The sequence below is a fragment of the Pygocentrus nattereri genome, chromosome 5 (assembly GCF_015220715.1).
Source record: "Pygocentrus nattereri isolate fPygNat1 chromosome 5, fPygNat1.pri, whole genome shotgun sequence".
Classification (NCBI taxonomy): Eukaryota; Metazoa; Chordata; class Actinopteri; order Characiformes; family Serrasalmidae; genus Pygocentrus; species Pygocentrus nattereri.
Genome location: NC_051215.1, coordinates 3,342,246 through 3,359,271, shown reverse-complemented (window position 1 = coordinate 3,359,271; position 17,026 = coordinate 3,342,246). Strand labels below are relative to the sequence as shown.

At 42.4% G+C, this 17,026-nt stretch overlaps 1 protein-coding gene across 3 annotated transcripts in view; it reads left to right on the top strand.

Moving 5' to 3' along the window:
* The window catches only part of zfyve26 (zinc finger, FYVE domain containing 26), a 50,015-nt gene extending 36,795 nt beyond the window's left edge, over positions 1-13,220 (top strand). For all 3 annotated transcript variants that reach the window (XM_017718230.2, XM_017718229.2, XM_037538790.1), the window contains 11 exons: positions 1,080-1,300; positions 1,893-2,040; positions 2,929-3,138; positions 3,635-3,850; positions 5,261-5,458; positions 5,725-5,924; positions 7,753-7,915; positions 8,722-8,781; positions 9,260-9,442; positions 10,847-10,897; positions 12,175-13,220. In XM_017718230.2, the coding sequence (XP_017573719.1) occupies positions 1,080-1,300; positions 1,893-2,040; positions 2,929-3,138; positions 3,635-3,850; positions 5,261-5,458; positions 5,725-5,924; positions 7,753-7,915; positions 8,722-8,781; positions 9,260-9,442; positions 10,847-10,897; positions 12,175-12,375 (1,851 nt within the window). In that variant the 3' untranslated portion in view covers positions 12,376-13,220. The remainder of the gene's footprint in view (positions 1-1,079; positions 1,301-1,892; positions 2,041-2,928; positions 3,139-3,634; positions 3,851-5,260; positions 5,459-5,724; positions 5,925-7,752; positions 7,916-8,721; positions 8,782-9,259; positions 9,443-10,846; positions 10,898-12,174) is intronic.
* Positions 13,221-17,026: the final 3,806 nt, after the last annotated feature.

Genomic DNA, 17,026 nt, shown 5'->3' with positions numbered 1-17,026 from the left:
TGGAAACGATTGGGAACGACAGCAACTCAGCCACGAAGTGGTCGGCCACGTAAAATGACAGAGCGGGTCAGCGGATGCTGAGGGGCATAGTGCGCAGAGGTCACCGACTTTCTGCAGAGTCAATCACTACAGACCTCCAAACTTCATGTGGCCTTCAGATCAGCTCAAGAACAGCGTAGAGAGCTTCATGGAATGGGTTTCCATGGCCGAGCAGCTGCATCCAAGCCTTACATCACCAAGCGCAGTGCAAAGCGAGGAATGCAGTGGAGTAAAGCGCCGCCACTGGACTCTAGAGCAGTGGAGACGTGTTCTCTGGAGTGACCAATCACGCTTCTCCGTCTGGAAATCCGATGGACGAGTCTGGGTTTGGCGGTTGCCAGGAGACGGTACTTGTCTGACTGCATTGTGCCGAGTGTAAAGTTTGGTGGAGGGGGGATCATGGTGTGGGGTTGTTTTTCAGGAGTTGGGCTCGGCCCCTTAGTTCCAGTGAAAGGAACTCTTAAAGCTTCAGCACCAAGAGATTTTGGACAATTTCATGCTCCCAACTTTGTGGGAACAGTTTGGGGACGGCCCCTTCCTGTTCCAACATGACTGCCCACCAGTGCACAAAGCAGGTCCATAAAGACACGGATGAGCCAGTTTGGTGTGGAAGAACTTGACTGGCCTGCACAGAGTCCTGACCCCACCCGACAGAACACCTTTGGGATGAATTAGAGCGGAGACTGTGAGCCAGGCCTTCTCGTCCAACATCAGTGTCTGACCTCACAAATGCGCTTCTGGAAGAACGGTCAAAAAATCCCATAAACACACTCCTAACCCTTGTGGAAAGCCTTCCCAGAAGAGCTGAAGCTGTTATAGCTGCAAAGGGTGGGCCGACATCATATTAAACCCTAAGAATGGGATGTCACTCAAGTTCATATGTGTGTGGAGGCAGACGAGTAAATACTGTTGTCAATGTAGTGTATTTCAAAAGTAGTCAAGTCAAATCTCAGCTTGTTTAAATTATTGTATATAATGTAATAATATGAATGATTTCAAACATTTGAGATTTGAGATCAAACTTTGTGTTTTTCTGTCAGGCTCCCAGCGCTTCCTTGTGTGTGGCCATCCTCACCCTTCACAGTGACCATGCCGCCTGTGGCCACCAGCTAATCGATCATTGCCGCTCAATCTCTCGTAAACTGACCAATCCTGAGGTGGACGCACGCCTCCTGACGGACGTGATGCAACAGCTGATGTTCAGCGCTAAGCTGATGTTCGTTAGAGCCGGACGCAGTCAGGACCTGGCCCTCTGCGACAGGTTAAACACTCTGACCACTCTCACTGACCACTGCCGGGGCTTAAAAACTTTACCTCAGTGTTTTGTGCCTTTTCAGTTACATCTTGCATGTAAGAGGTGATTCACATCCGTAAAGTTCGAGTGATTTAGTTATTTATCACTGTTGTTGGTAGAAAACCTTGTACCTGCGTTCAGCCCAAAATGACTTGGTTGGGGGGGGGGGGTTTGGTTCTTCTGTAAAGTTACCATGTTGGAGATACGAGGTTTTCCTCCTACAACGTTATCTTTGTGTTTCTGTGGTGTGTGATCGAACGCGCTGCCTGCTGAATGGTATCTGTACACATTTAGCTTTCTGTCCTAAATATTTCCATATACGTATATTTTGCCTAATGTGAGCTTCTAGTGTCCAGATGTAGTATTACACACTAATTGCAATGTAACACACAGTATATTTATATTAAGATATTTAGTATATCTTAAACCTAATTTATATAACAAGATTTTATTCCAGGTAAATTTGAGACATTTCAATACTCCCTCAAATGAGTGGGCGCAGAGGGCCTAACTCTCCATTTGCCTCTTCTGCTCTCTCTACTTCTCCCTCTCTCTACAGCTACATCAGTAAGGTGGACATACTGAAGATCTTGGTCAGCGCCAACTATAAATACATCCCATCACTGGACGACATTCTGGAGACAGCGGCCGTAACTCGACTGAGGAACCAGCTGCTGGAAGCTGAGTACTATCAGCTAGCTGTGGAGGTGAGGAGCTCCAGACCTGTGCAGTTCACCCCCAGAGACCTTTTAGAGTATTTACCCCCCCTAATTCCAATAACTAGAACTTTCTTAGTGACAGATGTCTGCCTATATTTGTTATCCCTGGGCTGATATTCAATAATATCACAGTAATTGAGGTGCTGACTTTATGCAAATTATTGTTCTTTCTCTGTTCACAACTAACTAACTACACACATATATACACATATATACTTTAAATGCCTCTTGGAAAGACTGAGGTACATATTCTGGTAAAGAATGCTGGAGACCTACGCAAGAGATCTAAAAGAGATCTGCTAGAAAGTAAAAATGGACAAGCTTATCTAGAAAATGTTAAAATATATTACGATATGACAGTATTTTGGGTTCCAACATACCAAAGAGGGCCTCTGTTATCGGTGCAGAATATAGCTATCTTTATAAATTCTTAATTAATATTAGGAGCTAATCCAGATGATAATTATATGCTAATTATATTGCCCTCAGTGAAAGTGCAAGCTAGAGACTCTGAGGTGCTTCATAATAAAATCTGGATCACGTTGACTTCATTTTTCATGATAGTTCTGCAGACAGTTAGTCTAAATTTACATTACCGTTCAAGCGGACTGTTTGTCTGTCTCGGTTGTTCTCACCAAGTATCTCGACTTTATTGATGAAGCATGAAGCGTCATACAGTCGTTCTTCCGGTTTTTTTGCTCTAATGCTGGTATATGTGGTGATGAAAGTGTTGTCAGCAGACGTCTTAGGATAATCTACTACTGGAGCCTGTGGCGTAGGCTGCTACATTAGTAGGTCATGACGTTTCTGAGAATGCGCCAACAACACGGTGAAAGAGCAAAACACCTTTGTGCTGAGTTTTCGGATCTCTAACAGGTGTCCACTAAAAGTGGCCTGGACCCAAGTGGTGTGTGGCATGCGTGGGGAATGGCATGTCTGAAGGCCGGCTGTCTGACCGGCGCTCGGGAGAAGTTCTTTCGCTGTCTGAAAGCTCCTGTGGACAGAAACCAGCTGACCCTGGGCCCCAGGCTGCTGCAGGAGATCGTCCAGCACCTGGAGTCCACCGTCCGTCCTACACTCAGCCTGGTATGTGCAAAGAGAGCCTGCAGGCAAATCAAGAGCTGAGACAGTTTACTGAAAGCTAAAGCATATGGTTGTTGTCAGAAGAAAACCTTGTATCTCCAAAATTGTAACTTTACAGGAGAGGGAGAAAACCTACTTTACTTTTAATGAAAGTCAATGGAACCAGACTTTCCCGGGTCTTTTTGGGCCGTTTCATTTGGTACATTGATCATGAAATTCACATACAATGTAAAGAGCCATAGGAATTATGTCAAAAATGACAAAAATGGAGATACAAGGTTTTCTTCCGACAACAGCGATATACAGCACTGTGCAACAGACCATGAGAGAGAAGAAAATGACAGCCTAACTGCTCCAGTATAAAAATATAGAAGCAAAATTTGGACGCCAAGCCAGTAAATGGAGAGTCGAAGCTGAGAGTTGGAGATAAATGTACCTAAAGCATGAGGACGAAGGTGTTCAATGCTTTTAAGCTGATGTCATTTGTGTTTGTGTTCAGTCAGTGGATGAGGATATCCTGGCGTCTCTGGCGGAGTTGGAGGAGGCTCTGCGTGAGCTGGCTCCTGTGGATCGAATGGAGGTGCGGGCACAGCACTGCGGTCACTATCAGGAGTGCCTGTATTACCTGCTGACCTACGGCACTCATCTTAGCCTCATCAGCTTCTACCTGCGCCACGACTGCCTCAAGGAGGCTCTAACACACCTGCTCAGCAAGGTACACACACACTTTGAAGCGTGATCTCAATACAGATCCAGTCAAATCACACACTCTTTCTGTAGCACTCTAACCTATAAATAATAAAAATAATTTACTGAACGGGATGATCTTCTTGGTGTGGTATTGTCAGAGCAGCTCTAGCTCTGTGTGGAGGAGCCTCTTCTCTGATACAGGGATAAAAACTCATATCTAATAAACACTTTTAATGAACATGTCTGCTGTTTACGATGGTGTTTTAGGGCCACTGTTGATGAAAATAAAAAGAGTAGACTTTGAAAATAAAGTCGTTTAACTGTAGGGGGGCTGCCGAAACACGTTGGGGTCTCGGTCGCTGTCCTGGCGCCGGAGCTCCACTCACTCCCGTCTCAATGGATCATTTTGATCTTCATCCTCACTGTCTGTGAAACTTCATGCCCTCTTTGAATGGGGGGAGCTGTTGCCCCTGATAGCCGTGTAGACCACCCTGCCTGAGATTCTCTATCAGCAACACAGACAGACGGTTTCCTCCGAGTCCGTCCGGCTCTTTATTCTAGATAAACACAGTTTGCTGATCATCCGTTTCAGCCAGTTCTTACACTAATACCAGGCGGGTGCTGATGAGCAGGAGAGACGGGGAGGCTGAGTGTTTCTTTATGGGGGGAATCGATATGAAAGTATAACCCCACCAACTCAACGCCCCTCATTTAACACCAGGAGGTGCTGCTTGTTTTTGCAAAGCCTTCGGTCACAATAGTATGACTTTTTTAATCGAAATATCACGACTTTATTCTCGAAGTCTCCTATTTTTATTTTTATTAACAGTGGCCCTAAAACACCATCGTAACAGTTTGCGTTCTTACGTTTTAAACCTGCTAAAACTGTTTCAAACAGTAATTAGAAAGGAAAAACATTTTGCAATGTACATTTTTCATATTGTCTGATGGTTTAAAGTGCTCCCACACATGATTTCTGAGGCATCTTTGCTGGAAAGCAGTGTAGTTTGTTGTGCTCTGAGGTGAGGTGATGTGGATTTTGGTGGGATGTTCGACTAATTTGTAACTTATTTTCCATCTATTAACAATACCTGTTCTATCTAAAGGCCTTTGCTTGATTAAATTGATTTTGGGCTACAAGCTCCAGAATATTAAAAAAAATTCAAACAATTTCTGATACTGTTTAACATTCTGTTATCTATATACATGGAAGAAAGTGTGTTGCATATCTAAAAACAATAGCAGTGTTTTGAAGCCTGAATTTTATGTTTTTGTGCAATTATTGATGCTACTTGGTGGGATATAAGCTTCCATTGCGTATTAGCTAAGCTAAGCAAAACTAAAGAAGCAAACATGTCTTCGCTGATCGACGACATGGGGCTAAAACTGGAAAAACTGTGTTATTAACTCTGTTCTGGCTGTCTCTCCCTCGTAGGAGTGTCCAGAGGACGTGTTTTTAGAGGGTGTATTGCAGCCCTGTTTGGAGCGGGGACGCTTGGGGGTTCTACAGGCACAGCTGGAGACTCTGGACTCCACATTAGAGAGCTGGGGGCGATACCTCATATCAGCCTGCCAGCTCCTCCAGCGCAAAGGCCATTACCACACGCTCTACCAGCTCCAGCAGTTTATGATGGTACACAAACGCACACGAACCAAATCACAATAAAATCTCTTCTCTTCTGCTTACAAATGCAAATCCATAATGGATTGAAAGGTTGGAGTCTGAACCTTCCACACAATTTCTCCACTTTTCTCAATAAGGCATTTCAAAGGGTGTAAATAAAAAGGGGGGCAAGGAGGGTTAAGACCTTCTTCTTCAGTAGAAAACTCCACTGATTGTACTGAATGGTGTGTTTGTGTGTGTGTGTGTGTGTGTGTGTGTGTGTGTGTGTTATTCAGGATCATGTTCGGGCTGCTATGACGTGTATTAGGTTCTTCACGCACGGCGCTCACTCCTACCTGCAGCTGGGTGAGCAGCAGCGCTGGCTAGTTCGAGCCAAAGAGCACCTGAGGACGTACCTGCAGGAGCAGCAGAACCGCAGGAGACACTCTTCCTCCACCACCTTTAGGAAGAAGATGAGTTCCAGTGACGTCTCCAGGTCAGCCAGCACTCATCACATTCTTGCTTCATGTTCATGTTGGTAGAACTCTTATGACTTCACAGAGCCACATAGGAATCAAAATAAAGCTTCTTGTAAGACCAGAACCTTCTAAACCTTATTCCTGGAGGCCCACTGCTCCACACGTATAGAACATATAGGACACATCACCAAGACTGTCTAAGACCAGGCTATTGAATTAAAATTTAGTAAGGTCCAGTTAGAGAAAATTTCCTCAAGCAAAGGTCCTGAACTTCATACTGTCTAACTTACTTCATGACTCAGCGCCATATACTGTTTACTGAAGTAGCCGAGTAGGAATATCAGCATCTTAAACAGTCGACAACTGAATATCAGACCAAATAAAGTCCAGTTCAGTCAGATTTCAACAACATTTACTGTCAGTTTCCTCTTTTTAGATCACGTCATGTGGAATAACTTCCCTCTGACTCACTTTCTTCTCTGACTGCTGTTTCTCTCCTCGTCCCTCCCCTGTGTGGCGTCACTCACTGGAGTCTGAGCTCATCGTAATGCACAAATCTGATTGGCTTAGTAGCGTCACGTGTGATATTTACAACGCATGTGATTGGTCTGTGAGTTTCCTGGCCGCTAAGGCTACCATAAAGGCTAGAAAAGTTACGCCAATCAAAGTAGGACCACCCCAACGGAATTAAATAATTCTCCATAGTTTATCGGTTTTAGGTCCAGGTCCGCATAGGACAGCATCTGGGTCCGGACTCGGACTCCAGTCCTCCTATTAGGGATCTCTGGTCTAAGACATCACACCTCATTAGAGAGATATTACAGGTGATTAATAAATGTGAATGCTTACCTTCATTCCATGGAAATGGTGGCACAGGGGCCTCTGTCCTCTTATATATCAGCCATCCTGTAGAGGGGGAGCAAAGCTGGAGTAAAACTTGTAGAGAGAAGAGAGGGTTTTTTTGTTATTATTTTTAAAAATTATTATTTTCCATTAAAAAAACAAACAAAACACAACAACGCCCCCCCCCATTCCAGCCCCGACCCACACACACATGGGATTTATACACAAGAACTGACCATAAATACAACAAAGGAAACGTGAAAATTAAGTTACATAATCCAACTTAAACACATCATATAGCTAAGTGAGCCCAAAGGTCCTGACTTTAGATATTCTGTGAATCCACGTGTGAAGAGTTCTAGGGGCAGCACTGCTAATTCTTGCAGATGATGGTTCCAGATAGAAGGCATCTAATAAGGTACGGGGAGCCAGTGACGTATGGACAGGTTGTAAGCGGGGAGGGAAAAGGGAGTTAATGAAAGCTATAGCTCAATGGGAATGTGAGTATAATTGTACTTATATACGGTATAGAAATGAGAAACGGCCATGTCGATGTTGCATATGCCTATTTTATTGGTTGATGGTAAGCCAATGGTGTGTGGCCACCCCTGTAATCTGTATTGGTGTGTTCCAGCCTCACTTAAGACGGGGCTTAGGGTATAAAGCCAGGGGTTACTTGGAGGGTGTCGAACAGAAGGCTCAAGTGAGCCATTGTGTGTAGTCTGTTTCCCTTGTAGGCTCCAGACATATTGAGGTGCTGCAGACTGATGTTTAGGCTGTGAGCACTAGTGGCTGCCTATAGGTTATGCAGAAATATAAAAAATAAAAAATAAATAAAAACGGCGCCACATATAGCATTTCTGTGTCACTGCTGTGCTGAGAGCGGTTCTAACAGAATGGATGGTGAGTTTACATACAGGCTTTGATGCATCTTTCCTGCCATGTCCTAGTTACCATGGTAACAAGGCCTGTTATGTAATATCTGTTGTTTTCTTCGGTCAGACACATGAACACCATTGAGCTGCAGCTGGAAGTGACTCGTTTCCTGCATCGCTGTGAAGGGTCGTCTCCTTCCAAATCCGCTATAGCCCCCGCCCCCTCTGGGAACAGTGCCCCGCCCACCCTCTTTGGGGGCAGCGCCACGAAGGTGGACGTGGCCTGCAAGGTAAACTGGAAAAACACACACGGGTTGAGATACTGAACAATTGCTACCAACAGTTTATTATTGAAGGTGCAGCACTAATAAAGTCCTTACTGTCTAAATGCATCAAAGATAAATAAGCCAAGAGAGGCTGTGCATTACACTAATTTTACCATGATTTAAGGCACAACAAAGATCAAAGCCAAATGCAATACTCAACTGTTCAATTAATATTTTAATTTATTACTAATATGAATTACAACAAACAGCTCTCCTGCTGAGCAGCATAGTTAATAGGCTATGGTTGTTAAAATTAGAATAAGTGACCCTTATTTGTCCAACAAGGGGGGGATTTCACCTCGGCAGTCTAACCCATTCGTGCAGTGAAACACCACATACACACTAGTGACCTAGGGGGCAGTGAGCGGGTTAGGTGCCTTGCTCAAGGGCACTTCAGTCGCGTTCTGTCGGCTCAGGGGATCGAACAAGGCTGGTTCCCTAACCTCCAGCCCACGACTGCCCCAAAAGACATTACAGTCGCAGGACAAGCAACATGCAGGGAGCGGCCACAAGCAGACAAGGACATGTTTCTGCCCAGGATTGAACCGAAATTTAAGCACATAGTCGTACAAGATTATTAAATGAACTGATTTTAAACAGTTGTGTCTTCATATGTGGCTCAGCTAGTCAGATTTCAGAACCAGAACTACATGTTTCGTAAATAACATTATGAGTTTGTTGCCTTCTCTAGAGTGGAGACAACACAGCCGAGTGGACGCAAGCCCAGTTTTGCACTTAAATTGCACCTAAATGTGTCTCTTTATCTGCAGGTGATGCTCGGGGGCAAGAACATTGAGGAGGGATTTGGCATTGCTTATCGGGTCATACAGGTAAGAGGAAATGGTCCTGAAGATACTGGATTCTAGTGATGCACTGCCAGCTGAATTCGATTATAATCAGATTTGATTGCCTGTGCTGAAGGAGCACAGTCAGAGTTTGAGTTTTCTACTTGGGGGTGCAACAAATGTTTTATGTTCTGCATGTTTGGCACTTGGCGCTGACCCTGATATGTGCTTGCATTTAGACTGTTAACAGTGCATTTATAGATGTATGACATTTACTTTATACCAGTTATTAACCACATATAACTAATGAAATGATACTAAAGCTCAAACTTAAAAATTAGACATTTTCACATTTTTGAATTTAATTCATTTCAGGTATGTTCGGTTGACTTTTCTCAGGTACCTAGAACTTTTGCAGAATACTGTGTGTTTCTTCAGCGTGTCAGCTTTTTCCACTTTCTCTGCTGTGCTGTTCTGTATCTGTTTTTCATTCCTATTTCTTTCTCTGTCTCTCTCTCGGCAGGATTTCCAGTTGGAGGCGCTAGCGGTGTATGTGCGAGTTGGTCAGCGGTTGGTGAGGCAGCGGCAGTACCAGGCAGTCCGGCAGCTGCTGAAGTGTGTGGGAGAGTCAGGCACGGCCACTAAAGGCGACTGTGACACCATTGTCCTCAGCTGTGTATCAGTCGCAGAGAGAAGCCCATCTGATGTGAGTCCATCTCCTCTAAAAAGAGCAAGGTCATGCTGACCTCAGACCAGTGATAGTACAGCTAAAAAGGTTAAATGGACACCCAAATATGGGTGATGTATTGTAGATGGTTCTATACAGAATAAGTACCAAAACTGGTAACAATAGAAGAACCATGTCAAGCTTGCAATAATAGAAGACCCTTTTTGGTGCTGTATACAACCCTTTTCAGAAAGTTCTGCATAGAACCGTACGCAAAACATTCTCCATTAATCTGAATAACCATTTCATGAAGAACCATTTTCTCTACCAAAGAACCCTTAAAGAACCATCATTTTTAGGTGTGTAGCTAAAAACAGCTGTAGCTGCCACCTTGAAGGCTGATATCTGACAATATTGTAGGAAAATGGTGTTTGATTTTTTTTTTTTTTTTTTAATGGATTTTTTGGCGAAAAAAAACTTACAGGAATTTTGTAATGTAAATGTTTGCCTTTTGATATTGTATAAAGCTGATATGAGGTTAGTTTTTGCATGTTGACAGCCATAGGCAGCCTGTCCTATGAACCAAAAATAGAACTATCAGCAAGACTAGAAAGCCCTTACTTAACGTACATTATAAATAAATATTCATACCTATGTGTTTTAAATTGAGGCTTTTAATTAAAGCATTGACAAAATGTATGGTGAAGAAGAGGGTGCAGGCAGGATGGAGTGGGTGGAGACGGGTGTCAGGGCTGATGTGTGACAGAAGGATAGCAGCAAGAGTGAAAGGGAAGGTCTACAAGACAGCAGTGCGTCCTGCTATGATGTCTGGTTTGGAGACTGTGGCTCTGTCTAACAGACAGGAGGCTGAGCTGGAGGTGGTGGAGATGAAGATGCTGAGATTTTCGTTGGGAGTGACCAGGCTGGACAAGATTAGAAATGAGCAGGAGGAATAGTGGATATAATGGTCAGAGAATGTTGGAGATGGAGCTGCCGGGTAGAAGGAGAAGAGGTAGACCTCAGAGAAGGAGATGGTTGGAGATGGAGATGGTTGGTGTGACAGTAGAGGAGGCAGTGGATAGGGCAAGATGGAGGCAGATGATCCGCTGTGGCGACCCCTAAAGGGAGCAGCTGAAAGAAGAAGAAGAATTAAAGCATTGGCAAAATGTGCCATTACTTATGATTAGTGTTTGTGAGCATCGTACAGTTTAGAATTAGAGTTTTGAAGGAAAATGCCTTTTATCGTCTGTATCTCACAGAATATAATTATGGATTTTGAGCAGCTAATTACAGGCCAGCACTCTTCTTTTGTGATGCTTGGTTCTTATGAAACCTGTAGCATCACAAAAGTGTCTCCTCATGTATGAAGAGTAGCCGTTTAGTAAAGGTGTTGTGTGTCCTGGAGGCTGTTTGTAATTGACCAGATCTCTGTTCTCTGTCCAGGCCAAAGAGTTGGAGTCTTTGATTTTAGAGTGTAAGACACCAGAGAATAAGGTAAGCTGTTCGTCTGCTGCTTTGTTTATTCATGACTGCTCTCATTAGCCATGTTTACATGAAGCCTAATAATCCATTGATAATCAAACTAACAGCTCAATCGGAATAGAACACGTCCATGTAAACACCTCAGTCGGAATAGACTAGTCTGATTGAGGCAATTCGGAATAGTTTGTATCCAGTTGAACATGGTGGGTAATCCTGTAAATAATCTGTTAAATAGAAGAATAATATCCGTGTAAACACCTGTATGAGATTACATTCCCTATCGGAAAGTTGAAGTCCGTTCTGTGCGTCGCGTCACAGTGAGAGTTTATACCGTTCAACACGGCGGAGCAGAAACTGGTCTGCAGAGGAGACGAAGTTCATGCTCTGATCTTTAAAAGACGGCGGTGGGACGGACGTCCAGCTTATGTGTCTCAGAACACGACGTCTTCCTCTCGGCCTTCTTTAATAAGGACATTTTGAAGGAGGTTTTCCTGAGTTTGACATCATTTTAAAGTCATTAAAAACACAATCACTGCTCACTGCTGCTCATCTCACTCTGACTAGGGCTCATGTGACGCTGGTTGTCATGGTAACGTCTACACTAAGTGGCTCTCTACACATGCGTGGAATTTTGGATCGGATTATCTTTTTAGAGATTTTCCATCAGATTGTTGAGTAGAATGAGAATAAACACCTCTACTATCCTACATTCTTAATCTATATTCAATTGGATTGGCAAAAATCTTGGCATGTAAACACGGACATTGAGGAGGTCACTTTGCCATGTATGGGATGCGTGTGCCAAGCAAGAGCATACGTGAAAAATGCATAAAGAATAGTTAGGTGAAAAATCAGATTCACACAATTTTCGACTCTAAACATAGTTGATCAGTTAAGAAATTTTACTCCTTTAGCACTGGAGCTGCTGGGCTGACGTTGCTAACAAGCACTAGAAGTTAATGATCACTCAAATCTTCTCTGCAAATACGTCCCCAAAACTCAAACCACATTTAGGTCTTAATTAATGTTGTGCAGACTTGTCTGTGTGTTTTAGGAACCCGTATGTCTTATTGTGAACAATAAAAAAAATAGAAGAAAACGCTTTGTGTAGCTGAACGCTGCTATATAGGCGAGGCAAAAATGAGCATACTTTACTGAATATTAGCATAATCGTTTCTAACATACAAAATACAGATGATTCAGTCGAGTCACCACTTTCATATCAATATAGTACAGTGCATTTGTGGACCTCTAGCATGTAGTTTGATGCTGCCTGTTTGTGTGTGTAGATAAAGGCATATCTGCAGTGCAGTAAGCTGAGGGCGGCGTACCTACTGGCCGTGAAGCTGGACGTGGCCAAAGCAGGGCCGCTGGTGCAGGACGTCCTTCAGGCTGCCGAAAGCTCTGGAGACTCTGTCATGCAGGATATCTGCCGTCAGTGGCTCTCTGAACACCAGGCTTCACGGCAACGTCACAGCAACAACAGGTAGCCAAAGGCAACGACTGCCAATAGACTCAAACTCGCACAAGCCCACTGGAGTTCAGAGCTTTCCTCTGATTTGGTTGGTGTGGGTTTGTATAGATGCTGCTTGTTTATTTCACTCAAAGTGAATCACCACTGTGCCATCTCTGTCACACGATCGGGTCACATGACTTTAGGGCCAAATCCATGGCCAGGCTTTCCATCACAAGCACTTCTGATTGTACAAAATGGGACTCAGCACGTCGCTGATTCAGCAATTACTACGTTACTCAAACCAGTCTTGCAGAACTTTGAGAGCAGGTGGCCTCTGCAGGTGCTAGACAAACAGATCACTATCACAGCAAAAGTGGCATCATTTACACATAAATTTCAACCAAGAGCAAATTTGCTTGGCTAATGCTCATTTCAAATCCATATGCAACAGGTAAACAAGCTTTTGAGGGCAAAATTTGGACTGGTATTACATTCAGTCCTGAAATAAACAGTGCTGAAGAATCCCCATTCAAACTGCTGGTCTAAGACTAGACTAGGAATATCCAATATCTAGGTTGTATTATACCACTGACGACCACAGATAGTCATTTAGAGACATACTTAAAAAATAAAACGGAATAACTAACGTTATAGAAGCCAACGAGTGCGTTTCCATGCACTTAATAATCCGATAACTGCAGAAAATCCAATTTTGTCAGTAATCTGACCAACATGTTTAAATGCACTTGAGTCAGATAATAGGGGAACTCCAGGTCTACATGACAGACTTCATAAACTCACAGAAGACGTGATGTAAACTTCATGCTGTGGCTTTTTTATATACATTGCGCCACTTTACCTGAAAATACGTACATACGTCACTTAGAATATTTAAATCCTTCATTTCGTCAAGCATGTAGTCGGTTTTTCAGTGTTGCTCCACAAAGTGTTTTGCTGCCTCTTGCATGTGCAGACTGAGAAATTCGAAAGAAATCAGAGTAAGAGTTCACAGCACTGAGAAATCTGATGACTGAGCTAAAGTCCAGCCTCTTTATCAGACTTCTTTAGCGGATTTCTAGACCTTACTAAAACATTGGAGTGTGCTGTTTACACGGCCATTTGAATAATCTGATAACGATCAGATTATCGAGTGCATGTAAACGCATTGATTGTGCAGTTGCTGAATCCTGTGAATGTTTGTTTGAAGTACTTTATGAAGGCTTCATAGCATAAGTTCCAAAATAAGTTACATTACAGGAGCCAGGATGAGACTGGCACAAGTTTTGCATGTGCTTTGTGCACGATAATCAACCACATGCTACAGATCTGATGGACAGAGTTTAAGTAGAACAAATGCTGGAATATTTCTTTGTCAGTTTTACAAATGTCACTTTTTCCAGTATTAGTCTCAGTTTTAATATCTTACCTCAGGTGAAGGGGTTTCTTCTTAAGCATTCACACTGATCTTTAGAGCACTTTGCTTCAGCAGGACTCTGTAAGTGACCCATCACTGTTTGGCCCGTATGTGTCAAATGGCTCAGAACAAAGGATTTTAGTATTAGATGCCTCCAATCTATAATATAAAGTATTAGCCTATCTAAGGTTTCCTGCTCCAGGATCGTTACTCCTTATAACTTAATTTTTCGTTCATTCCTATTTATGATGCCTCTATTTAAAAGAATACTCTAGATTTTTCTATCTGCTTCTTTTGTAGCAAAGTGTCAGTTACCACAGACGACAATGCTGACTCTTCTGCCTTTACGCTGACTTCAGACACCCCTTGAATAGCAGATGCTGAAGCAGGTGCCCATTAGCTACTATTATAAGTGTATTTTAAGTTACAGTTATAGCAGATAGAGATTAGTATGAAATATACTGGGGCTTTCTTTTTAAAGGGGAATTCCACCAATTTTTCAAAATCTCTATATTTCAGTGGTTGGTGTTGTAAACAAAGCCATTCAGAATGGTTTGGTGTGAAATGGTTGATTGTAGAGACTTTGACCTCTTTACAGTGGTTGTGATAGCAACCAGGGGTCACCATGACTACAGCACAGATAGCCTTTTTATTTCCTGTCCAAAAGTATCAGCAATGTTTTTATATGTAATGCTGATAATGTTAAATAATGATAAATCCAACATGTGTTTTCTTTTATTACTGTTTCGCTCTACATATACTTCTGTTATGAATGTTTTTTTTTTTTTTTTTTTTTTAAAGTACATTTTGGGGTAAAAAATGAAAAACAAAAGGCATCAGGCAGCCTATTAAACCCTTCAGACGTCTGGTTCCTATCACCACCACTATGAACAAATCTGGCTTAGTAAGTTTCTCTAGAACGGAGCATTGAACACCAAACCACCGTGGAATGGCTGTTACACATCATAGCCTTTAATTATGCAGAAATAATAATAAAATCTCCACATACTTTAGACAGTCTGCAATGAACACCCACAATCCCCACAGCATGAAAGGGAACTGGACGCTACTTGACACTTTGCGGATGAGGGCATTAGTAAGAAAAATGAATGCGCTCAAAATAAGACGTGATAAGGGAGCCTGTGAACGTCACAGGGATGTGGAATAGCACACCTGAAGAAGTTTAAATAGTGAACTAATAGCATAGCCTCCTTTTAATATATAATATATAAAAATGATGTGATGTTCATTATTTCTTTCAGCAATACCGGCTATCCTAAATCTTTACCTTCTGTGAAATGGTGTGCACTGCCTTTGGATGTCATCATCCGGTTCTGTCCAGTATGTGTGTGTATGTATGTGTACATGCCTGAATATGTGACTTTATTTCATGTATTTTCTCTCCTTAACTTGTATAAAGATAGTGGTTATGAATGTGTTTTTGCGTGTGATGTGATGTGTTCTGCGTGTGTCCGACTCGTTCCTGTAATTCTCCAAGGCCAGTCTTTGTTCAGCAGAGAATGAGTCCACGTTAAAGGCGGGTCCCAGCGTTTTTCATCCTACTCTCGATTTGTAGGGTCAGCAGCGGCTGGTTACTACGGTAATCATTTCAACACATTTCCCTGGCTACATTTCTATGGCATTATTCCAAAAATATTTGAATAATAGCCCCCGCGACCACACACACTGGACGAACGCCACCAGTGACACCACTCAGCATCTTAGTGTTGCTGTACTCTGTTAATGAAACCCAGACCACAAGTGCACGTGTTTGGAATTTACCCCAAGAAACGTGTCGGTCTAAAGTCTTTCAGGTAAACATCCGTCAAGAGCCACGTTGTATTTCGCCTCCTGTCATTTAGCTGGAAAACAGCACAAGCCTTTAGCCAGCTGCAGTAATCTTTCTACATGAGCATGTTTATGATGAGTTAGTTAGCTGATTGCCAGGAAAAATGAATGAAGTTTTATCACATCAAATCTATATGAGTGAAGTAAAAGACCGAGCTTGGTTATAATGTGCTATAGCTGTACTTTGTACTATCTGCAATGCGGCGCCAGAGCGTCTCTTCTGGTGTGCAGTAGCCATAAGCCAGCTTATTACGCTGCTTTCCTTGAGATAAACAGATTAGAAACTCTGACCAAAATGGAAAACACAGGCTCTTGGTGGAGTTCTGACATCTTGTGGTTCATAGATATGAGAATTTTATTTAACAGTAAAGAAAGAAACACAAAAGATTACAGCAGCTGGCTAAAGGCTACTGCACACCAGAAGAGACGCTCTGGCGCTGGGTTGAGAAGCGTGGCTATGGCACTTGAGCTCCAGCTCATTTTTAACTTCATCCATATAGATTTAATATAATAAAACGTTTTTATTTATTACGTTTGGTATCAGCTTACTAACCATCAAAGACCTTATTATATATGAAGAGTACTGCAGGGGGCTAAAGGCTACGGCACTCCAGAGCGTCTCTTCTGGTGTGCAGTAGCCGTTAGCCAGCTGCAGGCATCTTTCTAGGCTTCTTGCTTTGAGATAAATTCTGACCAAAATAGAAAACCTAGGGAGTTCAGATGTCTCGTGGTTCATTAATATGAGAATGTATAATGTTAAAGCTAATTTACGTGTTAAAAATGCCAATTTAAACTTTATTAACTATTCAAATATACTGATTGGATGCGGCAGGTAGAGATTAGGTTGGAAGATGCTGGACTTTTCCACTTGTAGCTTAATCTATAAAACTGGCACTTAAGTGTTTGAGGGTTTTCTATTCACAAGCTTGCCTTTAATCACGTAATCCACTGGAGAATGGGGAAAAGTAAACTCGTAAAGGGACGTGATTTGCTTCTGCTCTATTGACAGTGATGTCTGATAATAACAGAGAATTATGTTACAGTAAACCTGTTTACACTGTCTATGCACTCAGAATGAAATTAGGATTAATAAGACTGTTACACAGTTTCACTAAATGCATCTGACCAATCAATAAAGTTGTTTTTTTTTCCATCAGGAAAAATTATTAAGTTTCTTTTGGTTTTGTAGTTATGTTTCTGCTTCTGCCATTAACCCTGGGATAGGTTGTCCATTAAAAAAAAAAGTATAAAAAAAGACCCATTTTCTCCACCTTCATCCAAATGTAGTCAATTAACTGTTACATGTTTGGGGTCTGAAGTTTGCTTCTGAGTCATTCTACAGAGACGCCCCTTTATGTGTCCCTAGCATTTACAGATATATAATACTTGAAAAGACATTGCAGTTTATTTATATTCTAAAATA